General features: G+C 39.5%; 1 protein-coding gene across 1 annotated transcript in view; it reads right to left on the reverse strand.

The window, feature by feature from the left end:
• The window catches only part of PCCA (propionyl-CoA carboxylase subunit alpha), a 337,899-nt gene that overhangs the window by 114,755 nt on the left and 197,880 nt on the right, over nucleotides 1-25,264 (reverse strand). Inside the window, exon 19 of the mRNA XM_068163688.1 lies at nucleotides 15,798-15,900. Coding sequence (XP_068019789.1) covers nucleotides 15,798-15,900 — 103 coding nt within the window. The remainder of the gene's footprint in view (nucleotides 1-15,797; nucleotides 15,901-25,264) is intronic.

A 25,264-nucleotide genomic window follows, 5' to 3' on the forward strand; every position in this document is an offset into this window, starting at 1 on the left:
TTACCAATTGTAAATATCTGTATAAGATTGTAAATACTGTATATTTTGTACATATTCATTGCATTCCATTGTAGAGTGTAGTTTTTGCTTGTAAATACAGCTTCCATTTACTTCCAACTGAGTTAGTCATGCTAAGTTAATGCTGATGGGAAACTTCAACCCACCACAGACTGACAGGTTGATTCTGACTAACAATGACCATCCCTTGGCCCTTTCCCTTCTGTTCCTATTAACTCACCTATTTCAGAAAGTTTACCTTCCTTAAGCCAGGAAAAATCCCTTAGCTGTTTAAGGGAGAGGATCTATTTCTCTCCAATTTCTCTCAAGAGTTGCTGCTGTTTTATTCAAAGGCATTCTGCTCTGTCTGATTTTGTTTTTGGTCTGATTAACTGCTAAACAAAAGAGGCCCAGGCTCTCAACACCCTGAGATTTGGATACACTATCAATCTCTATCCTTCTCTTATTTTACTGCTGTTACCCTTAAACAACAAAACTGGTCTTCATTCCTGCTTAATCCCTATTAAGTGTTCAAGGCCACGTTGGATGGGGTTTGAGCAACCTGATCTAGTGAAAGATGTCCATGACGGCGGGGGTGGACTACATGATCTCTAAAGGTTCTTTCCCAAGCAAATCATTCTGTTTCTATTAGGCTGACTGGCCATCAATGTTGATTCCTCTGAGAGTTCAGATGACCAAATGAAAAAAAAAAATATATATCCCTGAATCACTCAAAATGTGTACTCGTTATAAGCTAACCATATGAAAAACTCACCATCTTCAAAATACAGATTCAAGCTTAACCATATGCACTTTTCATTAACTATTTCCCTCGTCTGCTACCAGCTAGGAGAAAATATTAAATTGCAACAGGATAAAGTCTGCATGCAAACTAGTCTGTTACCATTGAACAGCTGGGCTGCTCCAATGGTGACAAAGAGGTCACTGTGTGAAAATACTCAGCAATTACAGCAATAAAGGAAACAGCTGATAGAGGTTAGATGGTGGAAACAAGAGGGCAGCCACAACAGAAAGATAAGGATGGAATGAAGACAGAAGGAGCACAGGAGGAGCAGAGGAAAAGCCTACCAAAAGGCTCATGGAGGACATAAGAGCTGCAGCATGAGGGGGAAGGGAGGAACCTCAGAGCACTGTTGGACTCCTCCCAGCATCACACTATATTTTTCATTTATTACTACTCAGATGGACTCTATTTAGGCTGAAGAGCCATCTAGAAGTGATTTCAGAAAGGGGAAAATACAGAGAAAAATATGTAGCCATTTCTGACAGAACAAGAATACATTTTTGGCCACATTACTAAATTCTGTTGATTCTTCTATGAAAAGCTTCAACGTCTCCTTTATGATTTGGAACAGGGGCTTGAAAACCTGCCTGGGAAGTGAAATTGTTGGAATGTACTTGCACTAACTGCTTGACTTTGAGATCTATTTGTTTCAGAAAACTAAACCTGCATCTGTGTAGATCACCATACTTAACAGATATTTCTCTTGAAAGCACCTCCTTGTATTTAACAGGTACCAGCCGAGGGCTTCCCCTGAAATTGTGGGTTTGGTTTGCAAACAAACACCAAATCTAGTTATCAGCCTAAGATGACTGTCATATCTGTACTTTCAACACTGACTCCTAGAGTTGAGCACCAAAGGAAGAAGAAGCAGTATAAACAACAACATGCAAACAATTTTTATATATATAAGTGCCTACCACCATATTGAGAAGCATTATTTGGAACCAGTATGACTACAGAGTTAGTAACAGGAGTCAGCCTGTAAGTATCTCAAGACTTCTGTTTCCAATCAAATTTGAAAAAAAAAAGGTGTGTGCACACACACACAAAACCCAACAGCAACAAGAAAACCCCACCACAATAAAGAAACAAACAAAACTCAACAGAAATTGGACACTGATGGCCCTGTGTCTGAAGAAGGAAGAGACAGAACTTGAAAAATGACACATCAGTAACAGTGAGCAAAAAGAGGTAAACACACAGAAAGCACAACCTTTGAGTACCTGAGCACCATTTAAAAATGGAATCTGGAACAAAAATCAAACTCATGACTGTCACTGTTCATTGCCATTACTGTGCTGTGCAGAAAATGGCAGCCTTATGAGCAATTTTAAACTGATTCTCAAATTGTACAATAGTTTGGGTAGGAAAGAATCTTAAAGATCATCTAGTTCCAAACCCCTGCCATGGGCAGGGGACCTTCCACTAGACCATGCTGCTGAAGGCCCCATTCAGCTTGGCCTTGAACACTTCCAGAGAAGGGGCATCCACAACTTCCCTGGGCAACCTGTTCCAGTATCTCACCACACTCACTGTAAGGAATGTCTTCCTAATTTCTAGTGTAAATCTACTCTCTTCCAGCTTGAAGCTCTTCCTCCTTGTCCTATTAAAAGCCTTCCAACAAAGTCCCTCCCCAGCTGTCTTGTAGGCCCCCTTCAGGAACTGGAATGCAGTGGATCCGTTACTGGACAATATTCATTAATGAAGCAAGTCTCCAAATTGTTCAGGTAGCTTTAGTGCATGTTGCTCAAATCTTAGTCCACAGATAGAAGTATTGTTTTCCTCATCACGTTTTCCACATTTCCCTTAGCACAACGCATTTCTTTCTGCCATGTTAGAGAAACATCCATTTGTTTTCATCACTTTGTCATTATCTCACACCAACTACTAGAGGTGACACATCAGCAGATCACAGTTCTTAAAGACTGTACTAAATAACGATGCATGTAAAATTGAAACTGCAAAGTACTTTGCTCTGTACCTAAGTGTTCTGATAGCAGAGATCTCCCCAGCAACTCTGAGTATTCAGCGTTTCCATGACTGATTCTATTGCAAAGTTTGAGGGCCAGAGAATCAAGATCGTACAGAACTGACTGCATTTAGAAAGTAAGCGTTCAAAGATCTGGCTAGCAATTCTGAAAGACTTTGGCAGGGCCAAGGACAGAAGTCAGCACACACTCCCCTTTAAGCACAAGACTGACCCTTATCTCTTCCTCCCCTCCCCTAGTGTATTATCTCTCTTTACATGCCCATAACAAATGAAACAAAGGTCTGTAGACAACAGTCCCCACCACTACACAAACTACGTGAAATGAAACATAGGCCAGAGCTGGCCTATATAATGCACTGAAAGGATCCTTCATTTATTCAGAGTTAACTGTATTGTAAAATACACACCTAACATCTGGCATTCCTTAAATCTAAGTGATTTTGGAACTGCAACAACCTTTGAAATAAAGGCTGCTGCATATAATATTACTCGAAATAATTCTAGAATTATGGAGCTATAGGTCTATTTTGGTTTCCAGTAGATTTCAATTTATTGTATATCATTGGGATCTGTAGATTTTCTCTGGAAAATGAAATAAACCACTGGCAGTAGATTATGACTACTTAAACCAGGTTCTACTTTTATTCTCTGTATAAGCCACAGAGAGTGATGCAATTAATTCACTTTTAATAATTTAAAATCATTTCCCTCCTCTAACATTCAGAACAACCTTGTTCTCATTCTTAACCCTTTGAGTAACAGTGCCTTTATCCTGATCTCAAAAAGAGGCCATCAAAATGCACTGTGAGTTTCCCCTCTAAATCCCCACCACACACAACTTCTAAACTCAATGACTGGTCCGTATTAATCAAACTTTGCAAAATCCTTTTATGTGTTATGAGAAAGAGAAGCTGCACAGAAAACACAATCATCACCCCCCTTCAGCTCTTGAACAGACAAGGAAAATTTGGTAGTCACTCAGCAGCTGGGCTGGTCATCCTGTATGTGAGTAACTGTACAGCAGACCTTCACCTGCCTTCTGACAGGACAAATGGGGAACATGAAACTGCCTGCTGACAGGCAGAGGGCTTAAGAAAAGACAATTACATGGTGAGAGGGAAATGGCTGAGTAAGGCTTGGGCCAGGAAGAAGTATTGCAGTGAGAGTTTCCTAGCAGATATGCAAGTCTCCTGGAGTGACTGATATGGACAAATAGAGGGGACACAAGAGACAAACCAGCGAGCCAGCCAGTTCCACTAACGCCAGACTGCTCATGGTCCACCACATCACACATTCCTATCAAGCGTGCCCTAGGTGCCACTATATGAGACAGGTGGGCCGGACTGCCCTACCTTCTGCAATGAGAAGAAAAGGTGAATGGCAATCACTAGAGGCAACACCAGCTCAGCTACATTGCTGGGGAGCAGAACAAGTAGAGCCAGTAACATCAGCCTGTTTTTGCAGTCTAACTCCCCTTAGTCTAAAGGACATCATGACCATACAGCAGACAGTGGGGAACAGAAGTCTGTGGTGACAGGTTGGACTCGATGATCTTTGAGGTCTCTTCCAACCTTTGTGATACTGTCATACTGACACTGTGACACAGGCAGAGTATCTGTCACCTTGCCTTAATTCCACTGATTTTCCCTAAACATCTGCTATAGCAGTATCCACATATTAGTCACTGAATATTTCACACTGATTGATCAGACACCACTGCAGCTTTCATGATATTCTTCATTGTAGTGGTGTCATGACATGGCACATCACATGAAGCTGCATGTGCCAGCTCTGAACAAGTTTGTTCAACCAGGAGCAGTATAGGTGAATTAACATAGCATTACCCAAATGAGGTTAGGCAGCACAGGTTTCTTTGTACTACACTAAACTGTGCCTTGTAAATGTATCCTAAATGGGGAACAGCACTGAGTACAATGTCTCTGGTGACTATGATATATAAATATAAATAGGACTGCTATTCATTGATGAGCCTGATCATTTGTACCTCTAATCTTAACTTTTATCCTTGGTGTCTTGGTTTCATTAGAACATCCTGCCTGCATTCAAATTCCTTACAAAGGAGCTTACAAATACAGCTCTTCCACTAGCCTCATGCAGTCAGATTCCACAGATCTAACTTCTGCCAATAGCCAGCATTGATACTGAATGAACTCTCATGAACAAAGCTATGTTTTCTTAATAATAACAGTTGTATAAACATAAGGTCTTCTCAGTTAAAGGGAAACCAACATCAAAAAGCAGTAAAACATGGAACCCTAAACCCCTCTTTCTTTGAAGAAGCATGTTTGAAGCGAGGTGTTTCTAGTTATGGGTGAACGAAATGAGAATTCAGCTGCAACAAACGGACATCCAGTCTGTATGAAAGACTAATTAGATCCATCTGAGAAGCTGTGTCTAAAACTGCTTCACATATTTCAAAGGAAAGCTCTGCTAGTCTATCTTTTAAGAAGACTACATCAAAACATTTAGTCACAGCTGATGCGCATCTATCCACTACAGCAGCATTATTTTTCATAAGCCATAAAAGCTACATTGAAGTAATGTTAATAGTCTGGCTTACTTAAAAATTAAATTAAAGGGGGGGAAAAGCAGCAAAGACACTGAGAGCTAGGAAAGCAACTCAAAGCAGCAATGACCTTATAGTTTCCCCCCTATGCCAAAGCATCAAGAGATCCCAAAGTAGAGTGTCATACTGAATATTAAATGTGCTGAGATTTGCTCAGAGAACAGAATTAAAGATGAAACACCATCCAGGAGCTGCCAAGTTAACTATGGCTTTTGTGGTAATAAGGCAGCCTCTTAACATCATATTAGCATGCTTTGAATATAACTGTTGCTACTGCTGAACCAGCAGGAGGAGCTCATAATATTTTTTAAACCTATTCATTCTACAAAATTTGGGTAGAGGGGGATGGGAAGTTGGAGGGGGTTTTTGAGGGCTGCAAAGACTTGGTTTAGTTTTTTTCTCCCCAGTTTTATTGGCCAGACAATCAATGATAAACAAAATTATATAGGTGACCTTCTTGTGAGCACTGCTTTTAGAAACTAGAAAATAACTATATGAATATTGATTGTGGTGCATGGTACACAAATGAGTTGAAGACAACCCTCATTCTCCAGGGAGCTTTCAGTCTTACACCAAAAGACCACAGAAGGACTGCATTAAATGCTGTTATGCCAGAAACAGCACTTTCTGGAGAAAGAAAATGTTACGTTATTGCTCCGTATCATTACAGAGAATTAATTTCTTTTTCAATCTGTTGTTCACTGAATTCCTGGAATTACTGAATCATAGCAAAACGTAGTGTCCATTTCCATATTACAGGAATTCATCTTATGAAGCCAGCGACCTGAGTGGGTAAAATTCTTCATTAGGAAATTTAGAATTAATCATCATAAAAAACAAACTCCTTCTCTGCCTTCTAAGAGCTATGCTTTAAAACAGTCTGATTCTAACACAAGGAAAACAAGTATCCAAACTGACCATACTTGCCTCTAAACTATTTCATGTTTCAGCATTTCAGACCTTTTGCTGCATTTTTTTTAAACCTTTTTTGTAGGCCATATGTTCCTGCCAGACCATATACCATACATTCATAGGAGAACTACAAATCTCCAAGAACTACTATAACCAAGCTATTACATGGCCCTGACATAAGAGGGGAAAGTATATATTTAAAACTACACAATTAATTCATTTTCATGGCATTAGTAATGTGTGGCTAAACTAATCAGATACACAAACTCACACCAAAGATGTCTATAAAGCACACATGCACCTATTTTACCAGCCCTTTACACATACTTGCTGCTATAACAGTGTGGTATATATAAACAAAACCAAAACACCACAACACAAAGGCAAACACCAGCATACATGACACAAGTACATAAAAATATTGTATGAGTATACTTAATACTTACCTAAGCATTTTTACATCTACCTCATCTAATGTGTTCCAGCATCTAAAATTCTGTAAGAGACTCAAGGGAGCAGAGTGGAAATGCATACCAGAAACACTGAGTTCACAATGAGATACTGAGGCCAAGGCCACTTTCATTTAAAAAACACAATGTCAGCAGCTGTAGATAGGTAGCAATTAAAGCACTTGCCCACAGAGTCAGAACACAAGGATCAATGCTTTCCTCAGACTGAAGGACCTTCTACCCTTCCAGTAAATCAAATATGCCACCATAACAAAAAGAACGAAGGATTCATAAAGCCATAGAGTCAGTCAAAAAGTAGAAGCACTCCTATAGCCCAGTGATAAGAGTAGTACTTTGTGAGGGTGGAAATCATGGGTTCTGCTCTTGCCACAGGGCTACCTTATACATACTGCATTAAAATGTCATTATGCAGAACACCTAAGACTTACAAACAGAAAATGCTCTGGATTTGAACGTGAAATAAAGTAAAAACAGATACACAACCTCTAGAAATTCTGTAACTACAACCTACAGAACTTGGTAATGAAGAGTTCGGTTCACTCAGCTGCACGTGAACTGAGACACAGAATGCGTGTGCTACTCTGCAAGTAAAATATAAGCCACTTGGAAAAAGGCAGGAGAAGTTTTCTGCTTACAGTAGTAAGGATTACCTAACTGATCTATCCCCTCCACATATGCACTTTCCTTTCATTCAAACTAATGTGGGGCACTGAAATAGCCAGGTATCTTATTCCATACATGTAACAATCTAACATTCCAATATACACCTATACATAGTTAGAACTGGACTAACCAGGAAATATTCATTTACTGCTCCTGAGGATGTATGTTAATTAGTAACTATACTGGCTCACTCTCATTAATTCCTACAGGTATTTGCTTTTCATCCCTATTAGCAGAGCCCTCACATTTATTTTATATGGCAAATTAATCACATATTATGTGCCCAAAGCACACCAGAAATGTAAAATATAAGTAGTAATTCTGGTATTTTATTGATTCTCTTAACAATATTATTACTTTTAAACTCACAGGGCTGAACAATGTTATTCTTCTACATGGAATACTGGAAAGGCATTTGTGTTAAAGGAATTAAATGTGTACTGAGTTTCCTCACAGCAACTTTCTCTACCATTGCTTTGATTTTAGTCTCAAGAAGTGAAGACTGAAAGGGGATCACATCAATGTGTATAAATATCTGAGGGGTGGGTGGCAAGCTCTTTTCGGTGGTGCACAGTAATGACACAAGAAACAACCGGTTCAAACTTGAACATAGAAGATTTCACCTCAACATGAGGAGAAACTTCTTTACAGTGAGGGTGATGGAGCACTGGAACAGACTGCCCAGGGAGGTTGTGGAGTCTTCTCCCTAAGTGATCCTGCTTTGGCAGGGGGGTTGGGCCTGATGATCTCTCAAGGTCCCTTCCAACCTCTAATATACTGTGATACTCATTTTTACACTTGATGCTTTGGATACTTCAGCTGCATGTAGCTTGATTTTCAGATGATACATCTTCTTAAGCATTTTTTTCCACCCCGTGAATAGAACTTACAAATTAAAGAAAATATTTCCCAAATTTAAAAATCAGCTTATTCCTCATAAAATTTACAGCAAACAAATACAGTAGAGTTTGAATTAAATGTACATTACATTTTATTTTTAATTCAAAGCTTCATCATAACTAGATATACTTGAATTCACTAACTAAATTGAAGCATGCAGATAACTACTTAACTACTCCATGCTGATGATACAGGATATATTCAAATAATGATGACAGTAGTGCCTCAGATTCATATTTGTATTATACAAGGGTTTTCTCTTGCACATACTAAGAATCACACAGGCAAGTTTTCCACCTACACTAATATATAATAAACTCTTTACTTCTCATTAAAAAGATGGGGGAAAACATTGGTTTTTTTTCTAAACATTATTAAAAAAACATTAACTTATTTCTCATTGGGCTGAACCAGCTTCATACATTTTTCATGTCTGAACCATATTTGTTTGCCTTTAAATTTGACTTCAGGAAGTCAGTATTTTGTGAAAATGGTAGCCCGTTCTAGTAGCAATCTGAAAAAAGTAATTAAGTTTTCTCCACTCCTCTTATTCAGCTTGACCTACCCAGGTCCCTCTGAGAGTGTATCAAATTTCCATTTGCTCAAAGTAACTTCTGAACTATCTCACCTTACACTTTAAAAAAAGCAAACAAAAAAAACCAACCAACTTTCATTCACCACAGCTTCAATGATAAGAAGCTACTTTATAACTGAAAACATCTGGAAATTCTTTGTCAGCTGAAAAGATGAGAAGATGAGGCTAAGTGGCCTGGGAAGGTATGCATGTACTACAGAGATGAAGAACCCTAGCAGAAATGGCTCTTTTTCAGACAGGAAAAAGAAGAATGACAACAATTAATTGCAGAGGAGTCAGCCAAAATGACAATAAAAAATTCTCAAGACAGAGGATTCCTTTTACTACAGAGGATTACTTTACTACAATAAAGCATCAGAAAATGCATTACGCCAAAAGGGTTTTCAAGGATGTAGTTTGTTGCATAAAACACAAATTCCCTGTTGAACTAAAATTAGGTCCCCAACCTAGGCACAGAGCAATGAACTTCAAACAAAAAGAAGCATGACTTTACCTCCTAAAGTATAATTAACTGCTGCTAGTATTCATCATTTGAGCCTTTGGATGCTTTGTGAAAGCAGAGGTGTAGACAAAAACCGAGATGACCCCCTCTTTTTGTACCACCTCCTGTACAAATATACAAATGATTCTTTAGGTGTCTAATTTGAATGGCATTCATAACAGAAAAATAAAACTGAATACTGAAGGAAGTAAGGAAGGTGGGTTATAACCACGAAAAGATTGCACTACAGTCACATAATACTTACTTTTCCTACTTTTGTTGAATGGAATTATGCAGTGGTTGCCCTAATAAACTGGAATGTATCATTGGATGCCTTGTTCAAGACATTTATGTTCTCTCCCTTGCTTAAGCCACTTATATTCTTTACTATTATTTTCATTATACATACCAAGTGTATTACATACATGAAATCCATTCACATTGGAGAAAGTTGGGTTCATGGCTGTCTGTAACACCAAAGTCCTACCCACATTGATGGCTATGGGGCTGCTCACAATGTGGCTGAGGACAGCTCCTATCCAGCACACCATCAGGAAAGGCAGTCCACCCTGGCTGTAAGCAGCCATCAGTGGAAGTCTGCAAATAGGCAACAAGCATCCAGGACATCCTTGGTGGCTGACATTTGGTTTTGAAGGGTCAGTTTAATACAGTGCAAGGAAATCACATAGCTACTGTATTTGCTCAATATATGCAGGATCCTATCTGCTTTTGCCTCTCCCACCCACTGGTATTTTGCAGAACACTCGAGCTTTGAACAGAAAAAAAACAGACTCCAACCCTCATCAGCAAAACTGGAGTCTTTGTGGCAATGAAATCATAAACTAAGCACATTTTATAGCCATAGACTGGCAATTGAAAATGGCAAGATGAAAAAGATTCCTCTCTGAAACTCAACAAAACAAAAGATTCCAGAGTTGGTGGTGGGATTCTTCCAGGATGTTTTTGCTGGTTTACATTAGTCTCATTCTTCCTTCAAATTCTGTTTTAGCAGTCATCTTGATTGCAAGATCTTTAACTCCACTGATAAAAGGAGTAAGAATACTAATCAAACCCAGAATCTGATCATCTGTCCTCCAAAGAACTAAATGGATATGTGACAAGTGGTTAACTCAAAGATTTTTCTAGCAATTAATAGATAGAACAAATTACAAAGGAAAAATAATAGATTACATTTACATCAGTTTGGTTGGCAAGATTTCAGTACAAAGGCAAGCAGATCTCACTAAAGCTGTTAATTTTAATTCTCAGGTCAGGTCCTTAGAATCCTTGTTATGTTGATAGGGTCTCACCAGAAACAACTGTCTGATACTGAAAATTCTAGTACATAATTCTGTGCAAACTTAACTATTAGCATATACGTTGCTGGCTTTAGCGTAACAACAGAGCTAGTTCCATTATATAAGAAAAAATATCAAATTAGGATTCACAAGTTTTTAACCTTTACCGTAACCAAAAAAACCCACCTTAATGTTTTTGTTTCCACTGCTTCAGGCAAACAGTACTGCTCACACCTAAACACTTATCTTTCAAGTCCTTCAGTTTGGGGAAGCAAGGCCTCTAATGTAGCCTAATACCAGTTTGCATCAAGGACCTCTGCTACAAATAAAGTGGTTAAAAGCAGATGGTTACAAAACTCAAAATCCTGAAAAATAAAGAGCAGCAAAGAGCAGTTCACACTGCCCAATTTATTAAGAATCTCATGACAAAGGAAGAAAACCACAGATGACCCACAGACCGAGATGCTGACGAGTGATCTGCTTGCAAACAGCAGGAACCATGGAGAAGCCTGCTGCTCACACTCCCTGCACAGAGAGCAAAGCACTGCACACTGTGAGGTGGTGAGGTTTCGGCTGGAGAGAGTAAAAGAGTTAAGGAAAAAAAGAAAGGAGTCAGTGTTGGAAGAGTCCCAGCGGTAAACAAAGTAAATCAGGATGCGAACACTGCTGCTGCAATGCACAGTTTGCAGCGGGAGTAAACTTCAGAAGGGGAATGTGAAGGTGGCCCTCCCACTGGGCTATCTAACTGCACCACAGATTCAGCTATCTTTGTCACAAGCCACAAGGGGACACAACCCACAAAGTCAGAAGCCCTTGTCACACCAACTTAATAGCAAAAAGTAAATGCAGAAGTTCAAAAAGTGAGGCTTGTGTTTCTGACAGCAAAGTTAATAAAGAAAGCTTTGAATTTCTTTTTTTTTTTCCTCATGGCATGTTATACCTCCTAATCAGAAACAAGATTTCTCTTTCCTAGTCTTTGGCTTTTCTTTGAACTCTTAAGGCAACTGTTTTCCCCTTATAAAGCTTTGAATAATAATTCAGAAGATTTTTGACTATGCTGTATTTACTATATTCTCTTGTCTGTAGCACAATCACAGGAGAATCACAGAAAAAAAAAAAAATTAATAAAGATTAACATGTCCTTTCTATTTATCCAATAAAAAATGATGAAAAATAAGTGTAACTTTAAACAGCCTTGTTATCAAAAACAGTTAACCTGATATTTAAAAACACAGAAGTTTAATAAACTACACCTTAGGGTTTATCTGGTCACAGTGAAATCCATCTAATGAGATTTGTTTCACCAGTTAAGGAGTTCTCCAGACAAATAAATAAGAAATTAGCTCTTCTCAAGTATACAGCATGATAAGAGTAGAATCAGACTGCAAAAGCTTCTGTTGCAAATCCCTCTGGCCCAAACTTTACAGCATGCAGCCTGTCCTAGCTGGCACCTCTACTTCCTCTCCATTGCTTCTGCATCCCTTCACCCATGACACTGGAGAGTACCCAGCTCCCCACAGGTGTTCCTGCCTCCTTACCCAGCAGTGGAAGGTAACAGCAATAGCATATCGCAGGGATGCAAGGACACAAGTAGGAACCTTTGCATTTGTTATTGTTTGGATACCAAACCAAAGGACTAGAAATCACACTCTGCACATGCCTTGTTAAACTCAGCTTATAGTAACTGCAATGCTTATACTGCCACAAGACATCGAGACTGTTCGGCAGTCCCATTAAAACTGAGAGACAGGTTTGGCCTGTGGAATGGTTTTCTGAATGATTTTCTGCATATTAAAATGATAGACCAGCAGCAATAGCATTACATGTTAATCATCTTTTCTCAGAGTTCATGACCCCAGGAGAACACACAGTGTTGTTTGCAACTTGGCTGCTCAGCTACCAGTCAAATTTAGGACTGACTCATATGCAAGCTTATACGTTCAGTTACCTTCTCAATCAATAAAGACAAAGGCATAAAAGGGTGTTCAGGCCTCTTCCGTCTGTGAATTTTCTCAGTCTTTAAGACACACCTTTATTAAATTATGTAACCAATACAAGGCAGCACCTAGGTAACTAAATGAAACTGAAGTAAATCTCTCAAAAAACACATGTGCACAGCAGTCAGAGGTAAACTAGAAGGATTTGGGGATCCTCATAGTCCTGCTTTTCAATGATTCTAAGAAAAATGACTTCTTTAGACACTTTTGAAAACTTTTGCATAAGAGTCGGACACTGCAAGTCAACTGTTCCTTAAAAAATAATCTGTAGAATTACCACTGAGAGACTTTAAAAGTAGCTTTTTCCACAAGTCTACCTTCTCAGTAGTCCAATTCAACCAGCTTCCATCTTGGTACTGCCATTTCTCTGCTATTGCGGTCAGTCTTTCCCCCCTCAGGTTAACAGCATCCTAGGGTACTGAGAGAGCTGGCAGATGAGCTGGCCAAGCTGCTCTCCATCATTTTCCAGCAGTCCTGGCTCACTGGAGAGGTCCCAGATGACTGGAAGCTGGCCAATGTGATGCCCATCCACAAGAAGGGCCAGAAGGAGGAGCCAGGGAATTACAGACCTGTCAGTCTGACCTCAGTGACAGGCAAGATTATGGAACAGGTCATCTTGAGTGCAATTACACAGCACTTACAGAATGCCCAGCCAGCATGGATTTAGGAAGGGCAGGTCCTGCCTGACCAACCTGATCTCCTTCTAGGATCAGGTGACCCACCTGGTGGATGTGGGGAAGGCTGTGGATGTAGTCTACACAGACTTCAGCAAGGCCTTTGATACTGTCCCCACAGCAAACTCCTGGCCAAGCTGTCAGCCTGTGGCTTGGACAGCTGCACTCTGTGCTGGGTTAGGAACTGGATGGAGGGCTGAGCCCAGAGAGTGGTGGTGAATAGGTGCCACATCCAGCTGGCAGCCAATCACTAGTGGTGTGCCCCCCAGGAAATCAGTGCTGGGCCCCATCCTGTTCAATATCTTTATTGATGATCTGGATGAGGGGATTGAGTCCATCAGCAGTAAGTTTGCAGATGACACCAAGCTGGGGGCAGGTGTTGATCTGTTAGAGGGTAGGAGAGCTCTGCAGAGGGACCTCGACAGGCTGGACAGATGGGCAGAGTCCAAGAGCATGAGATTTAACACATCTAAGTGCTGGGTTCTGCACATTGGCCACAACAACCCCATGCAGTGCTACAGGCTGGGGTCAGAGTGGCTGGAGAGCGGCCAGGCAGAAAGGGACCTGGGGGTACTGGTCAATAGTAGGCTCAACATGAGCCTGCAGTGTGCCCAGGTGGCCAAGAAGACTGATGGCATCCTGACGTGTATCAGGAATAGTGTGGCCAGCAGGAACAGGGAAGTCATTGCGCCCCTGTACTCAGCACTTGAGTACACCTCGAGTACTGTGTCCAGCTCTGGGCCCCTCAGTTTAGGAAAGATATTGACTTGCTGGAATGTGTCCAGAGAGAGGTAACACAGCTGGTGAGGGATTTGGAGCACAAGCCCTATGAGGAGAGGCTGAGGGAGATGGGGTTGCTTAGCCTGGAGAAGAAAAGGCTCAGAGGAGACCTTATTAGGTAGGTACAACTCAGCTTTCAGCTGCAGAGAGCTGGCAACAAGTGAGGCCTTAAGTGCTTTAAGAGCTATACAGGAGCCTGAACAAAGGCTGATGGCACTTCACATCCCAGTGTCCACTTGTATGTGAACGTTACCTGGATACCTGCTCTTGTCACAGTGCATTTTCCTGTTACTTCCATATTATGCTTTTAATTTCTGTACAAATGAGAGACTTGAAGGTGTCCAGAGAAGGGCAATGAGGCTGGGCAGGGGTCTGGAGCACAGCCCTGTGAGGAGAGGCTGAGGGAGCTGGGGTTGCTTAGCCTGGAGAAGAGGAGGCTCAGGGGAGACCTCATTGCTGTCTACAACTCCCTGAAGGGAGGTTGTAGCCAGGTGGGGGTTGGTCTCTTCTCCCAGGCAACCAGCACAGGAACAAGAGGACACAGTCTCAAGCTGTGCCAGGGGAGGTTTAGGCTGGAGGTGAGGAGAAAGTTCTTCCCAGAAAGAGTAATTTGCCATTGGAATGGGCTGCCCAGGGAGGTGGTGGAGTCCCCATCCCTGGAGGTGTTCAAAAAGGGATTGGGTGTGGCACTTGGAGCCATGGTTTAGTTGTCAGGAGGTGTTGGGTGACAGGTTGGACTTGATGATCTCTGAGGTCTTTTCCAACCTTACTGATTCCATGATTATTACTGTCTACAACTACCTGAAGGGAGGTTATAGCCAGGTGGGGGTTGGTCTCTTCTCCCAGGCAACCAGCACCAGAACAAGAGGACAAAGTCTCAAGCTGGGCTAAGGGAGGTTTAGGCTGGATGTTAGGAAGAAGTTCTTCACAGAAAGAGTGATTGGCCATTGAAATGGGTGGCCCAGGGAGGTGGTAGAGTCACCACTACTGGAGGTGTTTAGAAAGAGACTGGATGGGGCACTTGGTGCCATGGTTTACTTGATTAGATAGTGTTGGATGATAGGTTGGGCTCAATGATCTCAAAGGTCTTTTCCAATCTGTTTAATTCTATTCTATTCTAAATGTGTAAGTAATTATCGTAGAATATTTGTCAAAATAGTAGTTTATACACACTGATATGAAGTGACTAAGGCACATCTTTAAACACTTTGTATTTTAGTATAACCATGTACAGTTTTGCCACTGAGGTGCTGAATATAACTCCCTGCCAGTATGATAACACATTCAACTCAGTTCTTTGATTTGCTTTTTAATCAGTAACTCAAGCTAATGTAATTTTTGTTGGTATTTCACTTATTTTCTCACTCATACATCTGCAGTGCATTTCTGAACAAGACAAGATATTAAAGAGAGCTGTTAATTAGAAAACTAATTTAATAAACTAGTAGATACAAAAATGTTGCACAGGCACGAGTAGAGAAAAATATCTTTGTACACTAGTACTAATAAATAATATTGAAAGTCTTATTCTGTAATTCACAGCAATGCCTAATAAAGACAAAACACATCTATGTTTGGTCACTAGGTGTGAAGGATAATATACACTGACTCAACACATCAAGTTTCTTAGAAAACAAGCAGAACTTACAGAAAATGATGAGGCATCCTTTGAAACTGCAACTGGGTAAATTCCATCTCCTAGACGCACAGAGAGCTCCCAGCTCCTTCTCTTTGATTTAGCAATAGGAATTCTAAAAAAAGTAACAGATGGAAGAATAATTTTCAACTGGGATTTCATGCATCTTCCTTTTTAACCAGAAGTGCTAGCCTCACAGGATGGTCATGAACAATAAAAAGTATTATTCATCTATAGACACAGTTGGAGAACATATTTGGAGGGGAAAAAAACCCAAACAAGAAATAAAGAAAACAAAAAAAAAACACCAACCCTAAATACATTTTTCTGTCAAATGGCATATTAAGAGGAATAGAATAGAATAAACCAGGTTGGAAGAGACCGTAAGATCATCGTGTCCAACCTATACACTCTAATACACACTGATGAAGTTATAGGAGACTCTTGAATACAGTCAGTGCTTGCTGCAAAATCAGCTCAATTAGGACAAAAAGCAGATGAGAAAGTGGGTTGGCAGGAGAATAGCAACAGAGATAGCTGGAGCATTCTTTTTCAGGACAAAATATAATTACCATTTTGTTCATCTCATTCTTAGTAAACCTTAATTAAAGGCCAATTACAGACAAAGGATTCAGCCAAACAAGTAATACAAATAATTCTATAATTAACATATATTTTAGAGTATTCCATCCACAAAGACCTTCAAGCACACTGGAAAAAAAATTATAGATCATCACAGCCCACATGCAAGATTATACTTATTTCTGCAGCATACTGTGGCTGCACCAGTTATCAGGTAACAAAAGAAACCTGAATCTTTTCAACTTTAGCATAAAGAAGCACACCTGGCAGCAAAAGAATGAGGCCTGAGTCTCCACTCTTGGAAGTTCAGAGTAAAACAAGTAATTTTCAGCTATTTTATTTAAATGTATATTTTATTTCAGTTTCTTCATCCTAACTTCTCAAGTCTCTTCTACTCTGTTGTAATGACTGGCATCCAAAGATATGCTACAACTTTTCTGATGAGTGGTATTAGCATCAGCAACCACCATGTAGCCTAAAGAGAAGGTACAAAGGTGAAATTTGAACTCCATTAAAACAAAGACACGTGATATTGGTACAGCTTGTCTTACACACTGACTCTTTCTCTGTAAGAAATCTACAGTGGTAAGTTCATCACCTTTAGGACTCCTCTTAAGGCTAATTTCTGCAATAGTACCTATACACTGTACATTATAGAGCTCACCACACCATTTTACTACAGCCTTCAGAGTCTTAAAACTTGGAAACAAATTTCTCTCATTACACCAAATGCCTCCTCCTGAGAATGTGAATCACATCTACCCAAAGGCTGTGCTCAGGTTCCCCTAACACCTGCACAGGTGCTTCTCCCTGCAGAATCAAAAGGGAGAAGCACCTATAAGGCCTCCAAATGTGACAGGAAGAGAAATTATCTGCCTAAATCAAGGATAACTCACAGACTTGATAAGGATTTTGACAATTACTTCAAGACTGGGGTTTTCGACACCTCAAATCTAAGCAAGTAACAAGTGCAGGTACCTCATCAGGCAAGGAGTTTCAAAAAATGAAACACTATTTATATATTATCTAGACAAATAGATACATAGTTATCATTAGCTAGTTCTGGATCCAAGTCAAGTATGGCCTACAGCAGATTTCACCAAACATCTTAGCTCATTTCTAACTATCACTACCCACAAAGTTAACAAAAAAATAACCTGTTCCCGTACTAATGATGCCAAGTGTTAGCTTTTGCATTTAATATACAGTGACAATTGTCAAAACAAAATCTCAGGAAATACCTATAGCTTATTGGGTGCAATGACATTTCTCAGCACCTTGTCTTGAAATTCCTGCATGTCACCAAAACATTTAGACTGGCTGATAGGAAGCACAACAGACACAGTAGTTCCTGAAGAAGAGGAACAGGAATTTCCTGCACAGGTATCAGGCAGCAAGCTGAGAGATGTTTTCATTGCACTTCCTGGTATCAGAGCACGAGTAAGGAGGAATGTAGGCAGGGTTCTGGCAGAGCCTGGCTAAATTCTCCATAGCAGTCCACTGCAACAACCAACAGGATTTACTGCTTTATAGAAATGTCATATTTCTTGTATGCTTGGTAAGACCTCATCTCAAACACAGCTGAGTGGGTTCACTTCACTGGTGGTATGAGATTCCTTATAAACCTGCTGGCATGGCCCTACTTCATAATGCATTTGACTGGAAGTGACCTCATGAATTTGGCTGCTGGCCATCAAAGGAAAGACAGTCTTGTTCTCCAGCAGGGATTATTTTTGTTCGGTCCTGTCTTGCTGAGCTTTGTCAAGTGTATCTCCAAACAGGATGCATGCCTCTTGAAAGGCATGACTATGATCACTGCTTTGCCTGGGTTTCAAACAACCACAAAGGCATGTAATTCCTCTCTCTGCACTACTGGTGGTCAGGAGGGCAAGGTCCAGAGCTGCATCTAATACCAAGTACATGGTGAGTTGTACCTTCCTCTGGAATTGCTAGATCCATTTGCACAGTGACATTTTTCAGCTTTGCTTATCAAACACTGTAACCTACAGTTACACCAATAAGACAGATACATTAGCTCATTAAAGTCCTTCTTTCTGTTCATTAAATCCAGTTCCTCTCTAAGAAATTACCTTGTAGTAGACTCCATTTTTATGAGATTCAGAAGTGGTTTTGCACCTATTAGTAAGGATCACATAGTCCAAATATAAGGATGGAAGTTTCTTGGATATGTAAAGGAAGTTGCTCAAGTCGGTGAACTACTTTAGAAAGGCAGAAGTTTCTATCAGACTTTTGGTAGGGTTTTTTGTTGTTGTTTTGTGGGGTTGTTTATTGTTGTTAGTGGGTTTTTGGGGCAGAGGGTTAAATGTCTGAGAAGTCCTAGTGCATGGGAAATAATCTTTGTACTTGGCCAAGGTTGCTTCCTTAGCTGAGAGCATTTCTAAGTCCTCCAAAGGGAAAACATCTGGACTTCTGGATATGTTTTCAACTAGTTAATGGAAAACTCCCCAAACTTCTTGATATTATCAAAAATGTGTAACTTCTAAAATTTGACATATTATATTTACAGAAAAAGAATATGGAAAAATTACATTTTTACGATCACAAAAGACAAAAAAGTGTAAGGCACTTTCTCTCCAACTCTAGATTCAGAATTCACATAATATGTCTTTCATAGGGTTCAATATGATCTCTCTTCTCTCAGTTTTGGCAAATGACATGCCATCAACATTGCTTTTTTAAAATATAAAGACTACTGGCTTTAGGAAGAAATGCAGGTTTAGCAGCCAGATGCCTGTCAGGTGAATTGAAAGCAGGGACACAGGTGTTCACTGTTGTCCTTTGCCGGGGTATTACACACAAAGGGAAGGAGAGAGAGTAAAAGCAGCAGTGCAGCTGCAACAACAGGAGGTGGGTGGAAAAGGGTGTTACAAACTCCCTTCATAGAGAAACAGGCAGTTCTGAATCTCTCTACTCCTATCGCCTTCCACAGAGCAGTATCACAAGTAATAGGACACAAATAAAGCATACAGTGATGGCCTAGCTCTAAGGCATAAAGGTATTACTCTAAAACATTGAAGTTACAAAAACATGTAAACGGTGTGCGAAGAAAACCAGAAGTGTTTGCCTGATTAGTTGTTTATTTTCTACCTCTGTCACTGTTTGTTCAACTACAGATGATGTCATGCTCCCATAATTTATTTCATACATTGCACAGTATACTAGGCTCCTCTCACCCCCAGCTGCCATGAAAGAGAGGGAGATACTTTCTAATAATGCAAAGAAAGCAGGGGCTATAATTGCTGCAAGTTTTCAGCAAGGAAAGCAGACAACTTCTACAAACTTTAGATCGACACATACTCACCGTGCTCATGGAAAACAGACACTAGTTAAACTATTATCTGTCTGGTCAAAAACAAATAATTGAAGACAGACATTCACAAAAGCAAGTCAAGTAACAATTGTGCTCCAGCCCATCCATTTTGATTGTCATCAACCAATCAGATAGAAGGAACTCAATAAAACTACAATTTTCTGTAGGTTGTGGCAAACAAACTCTCCTCTTCTGATTAATGTTGATGATGTAATGAGCTATGATAAACATCGCCAGTTCCTGAAGCATCAGGAAACTGAGTAGAGATTATTTTTTCACTTCCAATTCAAAATGCGAGTTCCAGCATGAGGCGGGGAGGGAGAAATTTTACAACTCTCTTCTGATATTTTTGCTCCGTAGTACTTCACGTAAACACAGAGAAATCCCAAACCCTCATAATAAATTCTCCAATACGACACTCCATAAAGCTGTTTTTCAATTGTGCAATTACCTATTCAGTAGTTAAATAAAAGTGAAATATTGACTTAAAACAATGTTAATGGTCAAAGAATCATTAAGAAATCCTTCATCATAACTTTCACAGCAGGTGGCCTGTAAAATGATCAAGAATAATGTGCTGGATTCTGTAGCCACCAAGGTCAGTTTCTGCATACAAATCTTTGCAGGGGGAGAAAAAAAGATCTTCAGAAAGTGGGCCATTCATCTGAACCAAGTTCAGAGAATTTCCAGCACTGTGAAAAGATATGTTATGCAAGCACATAGATGTATTCAGTGGGGGTAGACTGAAGCAGCTACATGGAGACTACAAAGGAGCCCTCCCATGGCTCATGAATAAGTCGAGGAAATGATCAGAAAAAAATGGAGAGATGTTTAGACAGATGGCCCACTTAAAATGCCTGGGACAGGGCATAAGCAATTTTAATGAAACTTTAGATCTACCATATAAATTGTTTCTTATTTTTTCTGCCCTCCCCACCCAAAAAAAAACCTCAAGAAAGGCAAACAGAAATTTAACAATTCAAACAAGAGTCTATCTTATGATGTTAAAAAAATAAAAAGGGAAGTAAACCTCACACTTTTAAGCCTTATTGGTTTAATAAGTTCATATACAAAGAAATATCCTTCACAGAACCTTGAACTATCAGATGAATATAAAAGCAGGGAATGGATAGATTAGAAGAATTCTAAACAGAAATGTACTGCCAAACAAAACAAAAATCTAAGCTTTACTATCTAAGTACTTTCAACACTTTCCAACATAAAAGTTCATTGTTGCACAGAAAAGATAAAAGCAGCACTTTCACAGGATTATTTTAAGAACTAAAAATTATGTGAAAGGAACTTAAGAATCTGGGAATATTTTATTCAGCAATTTGAAGTATTTTTCTGCATCTATTCACACACAATTTCTACAAATATTCAGATTGATACATCTATACATACCATATGCACTTTTACATAAAAATGGATTTTCTTTCTTCCTGCTTTATGCATGCATGCGTATACATATACCCCTTTCTCCAAAAGTATGAAAATATACCATCATTACAGTAAATTACAGTTCTTCATATGGTATACAAAATAATAACCTCTACTAGCCTGTGTGCCAGCTGATCAGACAAAGGCTAAAAGAATTACTCAATGGTTATGTCAAAAATGGTTTTATATTACATACTCTTACATATTGTATTTAGATCAATAACAAATATGCATCTTTATAGACACATACCCTGTCTCAATAGTCACCACAGGGAAAAAACAAATTACATGGAAGGTAAACTATAAACTAAAAAGCACTGCTTTAAAAGGATGCTGTGGAGTGCACTGTGCTTTGATTCAAAACTGTACATCTGGATGCTTCCCCTTCCTTTAACAAAAGCCTTTTGGATGATTTGCATTGACATAAGGGCCTGTAATCCAGTGCTCAATGAAAACCTCCGGTGTCTTCATCAGAACCCCAGATCAAGGCTAAATAAAGAAACTCTTATAAATCTTGGGTGAATTTACCTACTCAGATCTGTATAGCTCAACACCTTTCATCTTCATTTAACTGAGAAGTAACCCTGCAGGCAATCTGAGCTCACCCTGGCTCACCTTCTTCCACTCAGGAGGTCTCAAAGCATGCAGTAGTTGGGTCCCATCAAGAGAGTCAGCCTAAGCAGACTGCTCCTCTGCCAAAGTTGTTTCTGTAGCCTTGAGAAGAATGTGCTCCAATCATGCAGGCAAACATCCACAACTCCAAGCCTCTTGTGAAATCTTTAATGGTTCTTTTAGGTTTAAATCTATCAGGAAATGGAAGTAGGATGCTAGCACCCATCTTCTTGTAACAAATTCATGCTTGCAGTGAATACGTCCAGAGAAAGAAACATCCGGGTTATCAGTCTCCTCTGACCTGTGAGGGTTCACATGTAACTTCCATCATTCAAGAGAAAGAACTACGGTGCAGGTAGGCATTAGGTGACTCAGACTCACCATGTTACCTTGTGGATGGCTGGAAGGAGTAAGAGACTGATAGAGACGCAAGGTATGAAGCTTTGCAGCCAGATGGCGCATCATCTAAGATAAAGTTTGGTCCTATACCAGGAAATTTTTATGCACTTTGCATTTAACCAACTGGATCAATCACAAAGGAATCCTGGGATTTGCAAGTACAGCCCAAGACCTCTCCATTTCAGGGAAGGGTGAGACTGCTTCTCCTTCAGCCAATGCCAGCATACATTGACAATTACAAATAAATAAGTGTAAAACATGGTATCTGAAACTCATTTCCTCATTTGTGACAAGCCAGGGCCCAGTTTAGCATTTAGTTTCTCTTGGAAAAAGAAAACACCACAAGCATTAATGCTGGATAAGAGATGTTCCTCCTTGTCTCATTGCTAGCATTTGTGAAATGAGAAGCAAGACAGATTCAAATGATGTGTTCACAAGTACAGAGAAAAGACATTTATTTTCTATATAATTCACAAGTCTGTTCTTCTGATCTGTCCTTTCAAACCATCTGTCCTAAATCAACAAAACTATTTACCAAAGAACCAACTACTTGCTAGCAGGTGTCTTTAATCAGAGCAGTCAACAACACTGACTTGTGTGTGCTGACAATTGTTACAGAGAGAAAAATCTGTTCATTATCAAAAATATTTGGGACTATTTCTTCTTCATTACAGTATTTAATTTCATGACTTTGTTTCTCTCTCACCACCTTTTACTTTTAATAAAGGTTTACTCTGGGCAATTGGAAAAACTAACAACAACAATATACTACACACAAGGAAAATTACAAATGCCTTTTCCTGTACAGTTTTACTGTATTTCCATGATCAAGGAAACTTATTAATCCTCTTATTGTGCAGATATTTACCTATAACCTCAAAGTAATTATATCATTTCAATGCTCAGAATCCGTATGTTGCAGTAGGGAGGACTGAAGCCTCAGCAAGTAGCAGTGATGTCCTTCCATATAACATGATGGTATTGGGATGCAGCTGTTTGCTGGGCAGTCTGCTTCCTGTACCTCCTCCATTCAAGAAATGGTTGCACTCAGTAATAATTAATGAGATATTTCTCATTTTGCATGAAATTTAGAATATTGTGCACAATAAAAGCAGGCAGTAAGCAATCTCTAACCTACTAATATGAAAACCCAGGTGAAATGATTGAAAGATTACCTGCTTACAGGTTTGATAATAGTCATTCAGTTTTATATCTACACATGACTACTTCCCATACTCAAATTAGTTTTTAAACATCCAGGGAAACTCCCTGTCAGGCTTGCTGTACTCATCCCAGTGGCAAATTCTGCCTGACGTGTAGCCTACTAATCTCAAACTAAATTGCCACTAACTGTTGTAAACCTGAATTTAAAACACATTTGCTACTTTAATCTGTTATGCTTTTTATCAGAATTTAGAACTTCACTCACTCTCTTTTTCAGTAGATGTAATGGAGAGTATGGTATCTTGGATATAATCAAGACAACAAACAGTGGCTGTGAGAAAATCAGTGTTCTAGTTCAAACTGGGAGTAGTTCTCACAGCAAATTATACCAATTATCTGCAATTATGCTGGTTTGGATCATATTGCAGAACAGTCTCAGGACACAGGAACCAGGATTCTGTCTGACACTAAAAAGACAGATATCAGGCTGCACCCAGTATGCTGTACCAGCACACTACAGCTACAAATGGGCATTCAGTTCACAGGACTCACTACATAGTAAACTGAAAGTCAAATACACACAGTGAGAGTATCAGCTCTGGTACACAGTAATGACAGCTAGATTAAATACTGAAGAATTCTTTAGTCACACAACTGCACTCCCTCAAAAACCAAACCCTCAGTATTTAGTTTAGGTACTGAGACATAGCTTTAAGAGTAAACAAACCCCTGATACTTAAATTCAAGCTCAAAACCTCTTATTCAGTTGCCTCCATATAAAAAGAGTTACATTTCATGTGCTTAGACACTTGCCAGGTCCTGTCAGTTGAAAGCAATGAGAATACTGCATGGTGCAGCACCTTTGAAAAAAATCATTCTGCCAGAATCATTCTAAATAAGAGTTTACTGCTTGCTGCAGAACAAAGGGAGTATATCCAAGAGCTTAACCATCTCACAGTATCACAAAGGTTGGAAGAGATCTCAAAGATCATCGAGTCCAACCTGATCTCATGCCAATGAGATCAGTTTTGTAACACAGCTGTACTGATCATACATGTTCTGTTGCGATTTTTCATCTATATGAGACTTAATTCAGGAAATACATAGAATGCACACTCAGGACAGCTCACAAGCCAAAAAAGGATGGTCAGATTTCCCCTTACTAACTATCCCATGTGCCGTGGTGTGAGAAACAATCCTCCTGACATCCACCCTTTAGACGCAATTTATAAGCATTGAGAAGGTCTCCTTTCAGTCTTCTCTTCACCAGGCTAAACAGCCCTAGGTCTCTCAGCCTTTCCTCTTAAGAGAGATGCTCCAGTTCCCTAATTCTTTTTGTAGCCCTTCACTGGACTCTCTTCCAGAAGTTTCCTGTCTCTCTTTACCTGAATTTATTACATCACTTAGACACTATGAATCTGGGCCCAGGCTCAAATTGTTGTGGTTTTTTTTTTAATAAAGTCATATTTTCATTCTTGTTGTTAGATACTTGCCATTGTTCATCTTATGGTTTCTCAAGAGAAGAAAGAAAGAAAGAAAGTCTCTAGGTTTCCTACTTAGCTGAAGTTATACACAGCAAATGTGAATGAAAGAATTTCAGACTAAATTATTAGTTAAATTAGGACTGATTGTGAAGGACAAAATTTGTAACGGCTAGTACCTCATGCTCAGTACTAATAAAAGAGACTTTTGCTTACTAAGCTTTCTGCTGACTAAAGTTGAACTAGGTTGTGTAGATGGGATGGACCCAAGGAGTGGCAGTAACTGCACATGAAGTGTAAGACCTCCTTCTGCTTATTTTGGGAGAATCATAACAAATACAGCATAAGAACACAAAAATTGGCTGTACTGGGGGGCCCAAATATCCATCTGGTCTGAGCTGTCCACTGATTAATGGTAGATGACCAAATAAAGTATAAGAACAGTACAAGAACGTAGTCATTTCTATAAT

This window comes from Melanerpes formicivorus, unplaced genomic scaffold, assembly GCF_026170545.1.
Source record: "Melanerpes formicivorus ecotype bairdi unplaced genomic scaffold, bMelFor1.0.p_v2 SCAF_1, whole genome shotgun sequence".
NCBI lineage: Eukaryota > Metazoa > Chordata > Aves > Piciformes > Picidae > Melanerpes > Melanerpes formicivorus.